This window comes from Globicephala melas, chromosome 14 (assembly GCF_963455315.2).
Source record: "Globicephala melas chromosome 14, mGloMel1.2, whole genome shotgun sequence".
Classification (NCBI taxonomy): Eukaryota; Metazoa; Chordata; class Mammalia; order Artiodactyla; family Delphinidae; genus Globicephala; species Globicephala melas.
Window position 1 is genome coordinate 18,325,891 of NC_083327.1, and position 12,148 is coordinate 18,338,038.

The 12,148-nt window shown below is 39.0% G+C and overlaps 1 protein-coding gene across 3 annotated transcripts in view; it reads right to left on the bottom strand.

Moving 5' to 3' along the window:
- Positions 1–262: 262 nt before the first annotated feature.
- CEP162 (centrosomal protein 162) overlaps positions 263–12,148 on the bottom strand; it is a 91,626-nt gene continuing 79,740 nt past the window's right edge. For all 3 annotated transcript variants that reach the window (XM_030859424.2, XM_030859423.2, XM_060283825.1), the window contains exon 27: positions 263–1,812. In XM_030859424.2, the coding sequence (XP_030715284.1) occupies positions 1,603–1,812 (210 nt within the window). In that variant the 3' untranslated portion in view covers positions 263–1,602. The remainder of the gene's footprint in view (positions 1,813–12,148) is intronic.

Here is a 12,148-nt window from a genome sequence, read left to right on the forward strand (position 1 = left end):
TTTACTCTGTAAGTAAAACTGAAGCTGTGCCATGTGCACAGCTTATTCCAAAACAGAATATGGAGTCCTCATCAATGTAGGATGTACTTTCTCTGTAAGTGATAATCTAGTGTCTGTACTTCTTGTGTTTCAGAATCAGCTGTGTTTGTGCTTAGAATGAACGGCCCATGGATAGTCAAAAAAAACAAACGGGGGCGGGGTGTAGTTATAAATGAGCAGGTTTGCAAATAAAAAAACCGACAAAAGCACACTCAAATAATAACAAAATAGTTTATAACTTAAAATTCTTTCACATAAAAAACAACAAACTATAATTAATGCTTTCTACCCTCTTAGGAAAAGGACATTAAAAATTCTGGACATTAATTGCATTCCTTTAATTTCCACATTTCACATTTGCTACCTATAATTTCACTAAGATTTATTTCAACTGTCCTTTATAAAGCATTTCACTTTGTAATGATTATTCTAGAACTGCACTTGCTGGCATGTAGTTACTGAGCACTTGGAATGTGCTGGTCCAAACTGAGATGTGCTATAAATGGAAAACTTGCCAGATTTGGGGGACTTAGTATGAAAAAAAGAATGTAAGAACCCAATTTTTATATTGTTATTTTAGATATATTACATAAATTACCAAAATTAACTTCATTTGTTTCTTTTTATCTTTTTAAATGTGGCTACTAGAAAATTTAAAATCACATGTGGCTCGCACGATCCTTCTACTGGATAGCACTGGGCCAGAACATTTGAAAACAAAGTCGCTGCAGCTTTAACTTACCAGTTATCTTGGATGTCCACTATCTGCTTTTGGAAATGAAATTGTAAAACAAAAGAATAATCTGGCTACCTTTATGCATGTTTTTAATTTTTTCTAGAGAACATATATTTACTTTTTAAATGAAGTAAAAATGTTATATTCTGTTTATAACCTTAAAGTTACAAAAAAGGAACTGACATTTAAGACATGTAGCATGAAAGATTAAAACAGTGAATAAATCAAATTCCCCTATTACTTGTGAAATATATTTTGCACTTTTACATCAGGTGCAAAATGAGGCACCTAGAGGTAGGAGTGGAAATCTGGGAGAACACGAGAGTTCACTCCCTATCTACTTGTACAGAAGTTACAACTCTCATCAGAATGATCACGGAAGCGCCACTACTCTAGTGCCTGTCCGAGCCTCTGTGCTCACATTCCTCTGTGTCTCTGTGGGAAAGAGGAGCTGTCCTTCTGGCCAGGAATTAAGAATACACACTTAGTCAATGACGGCAAGGTATTTGCAACTTTGTTTTCTTTGCATATCTAGCGCGAAAGTGAGAACTTTTGCAATAAATCTCACTAGTTCTAGTCACCTGACAAAAAGGGACTTGTCCATAAATTATTTAAAATGTGACTGGTAATGATTTTCAGTAAAATACACCATTAATGCTGCTCTTTTTTTCCCCTCCTAATCGGTAAAGGGTAATTTATTTTGAAATGTTGCTTTTGTGTTCTGGCAACATACTGTTAACACTTTTTTCAAAAGCATCCTTCTGACAGAGACCCCATCCACCGTCCATCTTCAGGCCTTTCTGTGAGGTCACATGAAATGCGAGTTTCTAGTAATGCTCTGGTGCCTTCACTTCTTCTGCCAAAGCAACTGGCATGACCAACCCCTGCCGGTGCAGCTCTCGGAGAACATCCAAAATCGAGTCTAACTCCGTGCGGAACTTGTCCAGCTCACGATTCTTCAACTGTGCAAGTCTTTTCCATTTCTCAATTTCTTTGTTTTGCTCGGTTTCTACTACTTGGTGTGTCTGCTGTATTATCTGCAAATTAAAAAATGCCGAATTACTTTTAGAGTTCATAGTGTGGGTGAAGAACCTCTAATAGCCTCAAAGAGCTCAAGTGGGACGATGCTGATGACGGTAAACCTGTGACCTATATATCAGAGGGGAGGGAGGAAGAGGGAGGGGAGCATTACCTAACGGGCCCCGCTGGGTCAATAAACAGGCTTGTAAGTAAAGAGTAAGTGGGAATTTTAGTATCTAATTCTGATAGGGAGTTATGGAGTTTAGTCTTTTTCTTTTAAGCCATGGTGGGGGGAGGGGGGAAGGGTACCATTTAAAGCATCCAATACCTTGGAATGAATCCAAACATCCCCCAAATGCTGTTTTTGGTTTAAGAATTTTTTTTAAAATTTAATTTAATTTTTGGCTGCATTGGGTCTTCGTTGCTGTGCGCAGGCTTTCTCTAGTTGCGGCATGGGGGCTCGGTAGTTGTGCCTTGCAGGCTTTAAAGCGCAGGCTCAGTAGTTGTGGCGCATGGGCTTAGTTGCTCCGCGGCATGTGGGATCTTCCCGGACTAGGGCTCGAACCCGTGTCCCCTGAATTGGCAGGTGGATTCTTAACCACTGCGCCACCAGCTAAGTCCCTAAAATGCTGTTCTTAAGAACAGTACTTGGGATGCAATCAAGACAGTTTTAATGCAACACATGTCATTAATGAACCATACATTGTAGCAGCAGGAATTATATAGGATAAAAGCACATATATCTATCACGTGCCAGGCTTGGCTTTAAGCATTTTACATATGTTAACATTTCATCTTGCCAACACACTAGGAGATATTCTACATATTCATCCCCATTTAACAGGTAGGGAAAGAGACGCACAAATAAACAAAAAATTAATCTGCCCTAGATTCACACAGAACCCACTGCAGGCGGAGTCACGATTCACACCCAGGCAGGGTGGCCCCAGAGTCCCTGCTCTTAACTACCACACTAGACTGCCTTGCTTATGTGGGTCAATTTTTTTCAACTGTGAAATGAGTGTACCTTGTCCAGTAGCTTACAACACTGTTCTTATAATTTCAAAATACGTCATCATAAGGGAATCGTTAGTCACAGGCACTTCAAACCACAGAAAGCTATAGACATACAAAAACAATTAGGGCAACAAAGTCAATAATGTTGCCAAACATTACACCCGCTGAACCTCTGCAATAAAATTTTTTTTTAAATTTATTTATTTTTGGTTGCATTGGGTCTTCGTTGCACAGTGTGCGGGCTTCTCACTGTGGTGGCTTCTAGTTGTGGCACGCGGGCTCAGTAGTTGTGGCGCACAGGCTTAGTTGCTCCACAGCATGTGGGATCTTCCCAGACCAGGGCTCGAACCCATGTCCCCTGCATTGGCAGGCAGATTCTTAACCACTGTGCCATCAGGGAAGCCCAATAAAATTTTCGTTTACAATTCTGCCTGGCTACAGAGTAACTTCATAATTCTAAAATGAAAGAATTTCAGAAGTACTGTATAAACACGTGCTTGAGTTAAGCGGAATACAAAATGCTGTATGAATTTTCAATTCTAAGTTTTAAACTTTGAAAATTTTGGATGTCTATTATATATTGAAATTCGGCATTTAACCATAACTAATGTAACACTGTATAAGTTTAAGGTATACAGTGTAGTGACATGACATATGTAAAGGCTGTGAAATGACTACCACAGTAAGTTTAGTTAACATCTGTCACCTCACGTAAGTTTCAAAATCTTGTACTGGAAGTTTTAACCTTCTGACCACCTTCCCCCAATTCCCCCAGTTTCCCCGCACCCTGCCTCTGGCAACTGCCAATCTGATCTTTGTTGCAGCGTGTTTGGGGTTGTTTAGAGTACACATGTAAGATTACATAGAATCTGTATTTCTCTGTCTGACTTAATATAAAGCCCTCAAGGTCCATCCATGTTGTTGCGAGTGGCAGGGTTTCCTTTTTTTTTTTTTTTTTAATGGCTGAATACCATTCCACTGTATGTATATATAATGTATCACATTTTCTTTACCCATTCACCCACTGATGGACACTTAACATTATTTCCATGTCTTGGCTGATATAAATAATGCTTCAATGAGCACTGGCTGCACCAATTTACAGTCCCACCAACAGTGCACATGGGTTCCTTTTTCTCCACATCCTCATCGATACTTGTTACTTCTGTGTTTTTGATAATAGCCCTTCTTTTTGATATAGCTCACTGTGGGTTTGACTTGCATTTCCCTAATGATTAGTGATGTTGAACACCTTTTGATGTAGCTGTTGGCCATTTAAATATCTTCTTTGTAGTAACGTATATTCAGGTCCTTTGCCCATTTTTAACTTTTTTTTTTTGCTCTTGAGTTGTGAGTCCCTTGAATATTTTGGATATTCGCTCCTCATCAGATGTGTGGTTTACAAATATTTTCTCCCACTTCATAGGTTGCCTTTTCATCACGTTAATTATTTCTTTGGTTGTGCAGGCTTTTTTAGTTAGATGTAGTCCCATCTGTTTATTTCACTGCTTGTGTTTCAGGTGTCATATCCACAAAGGATGTATGCCAAGACATGTCAGGGAATGTTCCCCCTATATTTTATTCTAGGAATTTTATGGTTTCTGGTCTTACTTCTCTAATCCATTTAGGATTAATATTTGTGTGTGGTGTAAGGTAACGGTCTAGTTTCAGTCTTTTGCATGTGAATATCAAACTTTCCCACAACCATTTATAGAAGAAACTGTCTTTTGTCCAAAGAGTATTCTTGGCTCCCTTATCAAATATGTATGCATGGATTTATTTCTGGGTTCTTGATTTGATTCCATTGGTCTATGTGTCTATTTTTAATGCCAGGACCATACTGTTTTGATTACTACAGTTATATATTTGTATAATATAGTCTGAAATTAGGAAATGAGACGCTTCCAGCTTTGTTCTTCTTTCTTAGGATTACTTTGGCTCTTTGTGGTCTTTTGTGCTTCCACACAAATTTCAGATTGCTTTTTCTATTACTGTAAAAAATGCCATTGGAATCTTGACAGGGATTGTAGTGAATCTATAGATGGCTTTGGACATTTTAACAATATCAATTCTTCTAATCCATGAACATTGAATACCTTTCTATTTGTGTCTTCTTCAATTTCTTTTATCAATGTCTTATAGTTATCACTGTACAGATCTTTTATCTCCTTAGATAAATTTATTTCCAAGTATTTTATTGTCTTTGATATTATTGTAAATAGAATTGTTTTATTTTTCAGATAATTTGTTGCTAGTATATAGAAACATTACTGATTTTTGTATACTGATTTTGGTATCCTGCAACTTTACTGTATTTGTTGACCAGCGGTTTTTAGGTGGAGTCTTTAGGATTTTCTATATATAAAATAATGTCATTCACAGAGACAATTTTATTTCACCCTTTCCAATTCTAATGCCTTTATTTTTCTTGACTGATTGCTCTGGCTAAGGCTTCTAGTACTATGCTGAATAAAAGTGGTGAGAGTGAGCATTCTTTTCTTGTTCCTGATCTTAGCAGAAAAGCTTCCAGTCTCTCACCACTGAGTATGATGTTAGCTGTGGTCTTGTTATCTATGGACTTTATTATGTTGAGGTACATTCATTTTGTACCTAATCTGTTAAGACTTTTTTTTTTTACCATGAATGAGTGTTTAATATTGTCAAATGTTCTTTCTACACTGATTGAGATGATCATATGATCGTTATCTTTCAGTTAATGTGGTGTATCACATTTATTGATCTGCATATGCTAAAGCATCCCAGGAATGAATCTCACTTGATCATGGTGTATGATCCTTTTAATGTGCTGTTGAATTTGGTTTGCTAATTTTTTTTTAAACAAGGAATATATGCCTTTTTGGAAATAATTATATCCTGATACGGTCATCTTCTATACACTGACAGTGGTAATACTGGTAGTATAAGTATGCCTTGGTGCAGGTGGGTCATGAAGGCTTCCCCTCATATTCACTATAATAGAACTCAGAGCTGAGAGCAGCTTCCAAATAGAAAGGAAAAACACAGGTTTAAAAGGTCCCTTTCACAAGTGCTACAAGCATTAAATTTGTTCTGTAATTTCAATTCTGAAAAAACCCCACAAAACCAAAAAACATTACCCTGTAGCTTCTTACAAGCATCTGTACTGTTAATCTAGGAAATAAGTCTCTCCAGAAGATGCAAAGGTTTCACTATATGTGCTGCTAGAGCAGCCTTTTGACTTCACTGTTCCTTTTTTATTTTTTTAACTTTATTGGAGTATAGTTGATTTACAATGTTGTGTTAGTTTCAGGTGTACAGCAAAGTGATTCATTTATATATTTATACATATATTCTTTTTTTTTCAGATTCTTTTCCCATATAGGTTATTACAGAATATTGAGTAGCGTTCCCTGTGCTATACAGTAGGTCCTTGTTGTTATCTATTTTATATATAGTAGTGTATATATGTTAATCCCAAACTCCTAATTTATCCCTCCCCAACACATTACCCCTTTGGTAACCATAAGTTTGTTTTTTGAAATCTGTGAGTCTGTTTCTGTTTTGTAAGTAAGTTCATTTGTATCATTTTTTAAAAAAATTAGATTCCACGTGAGTGATATATGATATTTGTCTTTGTCTGACTCATTTCACTTAGTCTGATAATCTCTAGGTCCATCCATGTTGCTACAAATGGTATTATTTTGTTATTTTTATGGCTAAGTAATATTCCACCATATATATATATATATATATATATATATGCCACGACTTCTTTATCCATTCCGCTGTCATGGAGATTAAGGTTGCTTCCATGTCTTGGCTATTGTAAATAGTGCTGCTATGAACACTGGGCTGCATGTATCTTTTCAAATTAGTTTCCTCTGGATATATGCCCAGCAGTGGGATTGCTGGGTCATTATGATAACTCTATTTTTAGTTTTTTAAGGAACCTCCATACTGTTCTCCAGAGTGGTTGTACCAATTTACATTCCCACTGACAGTGTAGGAGGGTCCTGTCCCCTTATCTCCACACTCTCCCCAGCATTTATTGTTCATAGACTTTTTGATGATGGCCTTTCTGACTGGTGTGAGGTGATACCTCATTGTGGTTTTGATTGGCATTTCTCATGTTGAGCATATTTTCATGTGCTTTTTGGCCATCTGTATGTCTTCTTTGTCTACTTACATCTTCTGTCCATTTTTTTTTATTGGGTTGTTGGGGTTTTTTGATATAGACCTGCATAACCTGTTTGTATATTTTGGAGATTAATCGCTTGCCAGTCACTTCGTTTGCAAATATTTTCTCCCATTCTGTGGGTTGTCTTTTTGTTTAGTTTATGGTTTCCTTGGCTGTGCAAAAGCTTTTAAGTTTAATTAGGTCCTATTTGTTTACGTTTGTTTTTATTTCCATTATTCTAGGAAACAGATTCAAAAAGGCATTGCTGCAATTCATGTCAAAGAGTGTTCTGCCTATGTTTTCCTCTAAGAGATTTATAGTATCTGGTCTTTAATTCATTTTGAGTTTATTTTTGTATATGGTGTTAGAGAATGGTCTAATTTCATTCTTTTACATGTAGCTGTCCGGTTTTCCCAGCACCACTTACTGAAGAGACTTTCTTTTCTCCATTGTATATTCTTGCCTCCACTGTCATAGATTAATTGACCACATGTGTGTGGGCTTATTTCTGGGCTCTCCATCCTGTTCCATTGATCTATGTCTGTTTTTGTGCCAGTACCAGATTGTCTTGATGACTGTGGCTTTGTTGTATAGTCTGAAGTCAGGGAGCATGATTCCGCTAGCTCTGTTCTTCTTTCTCAAGATTGTTTTGGCTATTTGAGGTCTTCTGTGTTTCCATACAAATTTTAAAAGTTTTCGTTCTAGTTCTGTGAAAAACGCATTTTGATAATGCGTTCATTTGACAGGGATTGCAATGAATCTGTAGATTACCTTGGGTAGTATAGTTGTTTTGACAGTATTGATTCTTCCAATCCAAGAACATGGTATATCTTTCCAACGGGTTTAGTCATCTTCAATTTCTTTTGTAGACTTTTGGTTTGCAGTTACTATGAGGTTTTGATATCGCAGTCTATATATATACAAGATTGTTTTAAGTTGCTGGTCTCTTAATTGCAAATACATTTCTAATATCCTGAATTTGTACTCTCCTCTTCTCAACAACTGCTGGTTCTGATATCGTATTTGTGTGTGGATGATTTCCTACCTTTACTTATATTTGCCTTTACTGGTGAGCTTTCCCATTCGTAATTTTCTTGTCTCTAGTTGGGGCCTTTTCTCTTCTGCCTAGATAAGTTCCTTTAGTATTTTTTGTAAAGCTGGTTTGGTGGTGCTGAATTCTCTTAGCTTTTGCTTGTCTGTAAAACTTTTGATTTCTCCGTTGACTCTAAATGAGAGCCCTGCTGGGTACAGTATTCTTGGTTGTAGGTTTCTCCCTTTCATCACTTTAAATATATAGTGCCACTACCGGGCTTCCCTGGTGGCGCAGTGGTTGGGAGTCCGCCTGCCGATGCAGGGGACACGCGTTCGTGCCCTGGTCCGGGAGGATCCCATGTGCCGTGGAGCGGCTGGGCCCGTGAGCCATGGCTGCTGGGCCTGTGCATCCGGAGCCTGTACTCCGCGGCAGGAGAAGCCACAGCAGTGGGAGGCCGGCGTACTGCCAAAAAAAAAAAAAAATATATATATATATATATATATATATATATATATATATAGTGCCACTCCCTTGTGGCCTGCAGAGTTTCTGCTGAAAAATCAGCTGATAACCTTATGGGAGTTCCCTTGTATGTTATTTGTTGCTTTTCCCTTGTTGCTTTTAATAATTTTTCATTGTCTTTAATTTTTGTCAGTTTGATTAATATGTGTCTTGGTGTGTTCCTCCTTGGGCTTATCCTGCATGGGACTCTACTGTACTTCCTGGACTTGAGTGTTTCCTTTCTCATGTTAGGGAAGTTTTTGGCTATAATCTCTCTGAATATTTTCTCAGGCCCTTTCTCTCTCTCCTCCTTCTGAGACCCCTATAATGCAAATGTTGGTGTGTTTAATGTTGTGCCAGAGGTCTCTGACACTGTCCTCATTTCTTTTCATTCTTCTTTCTTTATTCTGTTCCACAGCAGTGATTTCCACCATCCTGTCTTCCAGCTCACTTATTTGTTCTTCTCCCTCATTTATTCTGCTATTGATTCCTACTAGTGTATTTTTTCATTTCACTTATTGTACTGTTCACCTCTGTTTGTTCTTTAAATCTTCTAGCTCTTTGTTAAGCATTTCTTGTATCTTCTCGGTCTGTGCCACCATTCTTTTTCTGAGATCTTGGATCACGTTTACTATCATTACTCTGAATTCTTTTTCAGGTAGATTGCCTATCTCCACTTCACTTAGTTGTTCTTGTGATTTATCTTGTTCCTTTGTCTGGAACATATTTCTCGGTCATCTCATTTTGCGTAACTTTCTATGTTTATAGTCTCCTTTCTGCAGGTTGCGGGATCGTAGTTCCTCTTGCTTTGGGTGTCTGCCCCTGGTGGGTGAGGCTGGTCCAGGGGCTTGTGCAGGCTTCCTGGTGGGAGGGACTGGTGACTGCCTACTTGTGGGTGGAGCTCAATCTTGTCCCTCTGGTGGGCAGGGCCACGTCAAGTTGTTCGTTTAGAGGTGGCTGTGAGCTCAGTGTGGCTTTAGGCAGCCTGTCTGCTGATGGGTGGGGCTAAGCTCCTATCTGCTATTTTTTTTGCCCTGAGGTATTTCAGCACTGGAGCCTGCAGGCTGTGGCGTGTTGGCTAGGGCCAGGAATTGGTGCCAAAATGGCAACCCCTGGGATAGCTCATGCTGATCAGTGTTCCTGGGGCCTCTGCCACCAGTGTCCTTGCCCCCCAGTGGGCCACAGCCAACCCCCGCCTCCCCAGGAGACTCTACAAGACCCACAGGTAGGTCTAGCCCAGGAGTCTATGGAGTTACTGCTTTGTGCTGGGAAAACTTGTGTGCACCCTCCGAGAGTGGAGTCTGTTTCCCCCAGTCCTGTGGAGCTCCCGCAGTCACGTCCCACTGGCCTTCAAAGCCAAATGCTCTGGGGGTTCCTCCTCCCAATGCCAGACCCTCAGGCTTGGGAGACTGACGTGGGGCTCAGAACTCTCACTCCTGTGGGAGAACCTCTGTGATAATAATTATCTTCCAGCTTGTGGGTTATCCACTTGGTATGTATGGGATTTTATTATGTCATGAAAGTGCCCCTCCTCCTGTCTCGTTGTGGCTTCTTCTTTGTCTTTGAATGTAAAAACATCTTTATGATAAGTTCCAGTCTTTTTTGTTGATGGTTGTTCAGCAGTTAGTTATGGTTTTGGTGTTTTCGTGAGAGGAAGTGAGCTCAAGTCCTCCTACTCCGCCACCTTGTCCAGAATTGAGGGGCTGTCTTTAGTTTGGACGCTTTCTGCCTCTTTCCTCAGTGCATGCTGGCCACTATCCCCTTGATGTGGGGTGCGCATGCACGGCCCCTTGCATGCTTCTGGGACAGTGGGGGCAGCCCTTGGTGCCTGCTCAGGGGTCCCCTAGGGGTTGGCTGCAGCCCTGCACTCCCAGGACAGGGGGCAGTGCTTGCTGCCTGCTTGCGGGTCTCTATTTTTTGTTTGTTTTTGAGAATTGTTGCATCTATATTCATCAGGGAAATTGGTCTATTGTTTTATTTTCTTGTAGTGTCCTTATCTGGCTTTGTTATCAGGGTAATGCTGGTCTGTAAAATAAGTTTGAGAGTATTCCTTCCTCTTCTACTTTTTCGAAGTTTGAGAAGGACTGACATTAATTCTTTAAAAATTTGATAGAATTTACCAGTGAAGCCATCTGTTCCTGGAATTTTCTTTGTTGGGAGACTTTTGATTACTGATACCATCTCCTTACTAGCATGCTCTTTTCAGGATTTTCTATTTCTTAATGATTCAGTCTTAATACATCGTACGTTTCTAGCAATTTATCAATTTCCTCTAAGTTGTTCAGTTTGTGGGCATTTTTTTTTTTTCTTTGCGGTACGCGGGCCTCTCACTGTTCTGGCCTCTCCCGTTGCGGAGCACAGGCTCCGGACGCGCAGGCTCAGCTGCCATGGCTCACGGGCCCAGCCGCTCCACGGCATGTGGGATCTTCCCGGACCAGGGCACGGACCCGTGTCCCCTGCATCGGCAGGCAGACTCTCAACCACTGCACTACCAGGGAAGCCCGGCATTTAATTTTTATAGTAGTCTCCTATGATCTGTTGTACTTCTGTGGTATTATTTGTAATGTCCCCTCTTTCATTTATAATTTTGAGTTCTCTCCCTTTTTCTTTCCTCAGTCTAGGTAAAGGTTTGTCAATTTTGTTTATCTTTTAATACAACCAACTCTTTGTTCTGTTAATCTTTTCTATTCTTTATTTCTGCTCTAATCTTTACTTCCTTCCTTCTTTTAACTTCGGGCTTAGTTTGTTCTTTTTCTAGTCCCTTGAGGTATAAAGTTAGGTTTTAAAATTTGATACCTTTTTTCTTGAAACATGCATTTATTTCTATAACCTTCCCTCTTAGAAATGCTTTTGCTGCACTGCATTAGTTCTGGTATGTTGTGTTTCACGTTTCATTTATCTCAAGATACTTTTTTTTTTCCTTCAATTTCTTCTCTGGTCCATTGTTTATTTAGGAGTGTGCTGTTTAGTTTCTATGTATATGTCACATTTCCAGTTTTCCTCCTGTTGATATTTAGTTTCACATCATTTAGGTCAGAAAAGATACTTGCTATGATTTCAGTCTTCTTAAGTTTACCAGTAATTGTTTTGTGGCCTAACATGTGATCTATCCTAGAAAGTGTTCCTTGTGTGCTTGATAAGAATGTATATTCTGCTGTTGTTGGGGGGGGGCAGGTATTGTATATATCTGTTAGATCTATTTTTTCTATAGTATCACTCAAACCCTGCTGTTTCCTTATTGATTTTCTGGATGAAATATCCATTGTTGAGAGTGGAATATTAAAGTCCCCAACTATTAATGTATTGCTGTTTGTTTCTACTTTTAGTTCTGTTAGTGTTTGTTTTATATATTTAGGTGCTCTGATGTAGGATGCATAAATATTTACATGTTATATCATACTGATGGATTGAGCCCTCTATCATTATATAATTACCTTCACTGTCTCTTTTGGTGATTTTTAGCTTAAACTCTATTTTATCTGATATAGCTACAGCTACTCCTGCTTTCTTTTGGTTACCATTTGCTTGAAATATCTTTTTCCATCTCTTCATTCTCAGTCTACGTGTGTTTTTCAAGCTAAAGTGTGTCTCTTGTAGGTAGCATATTGTTTGGATCTTGTTGTTCATCCATTCAGCAATTCTACTG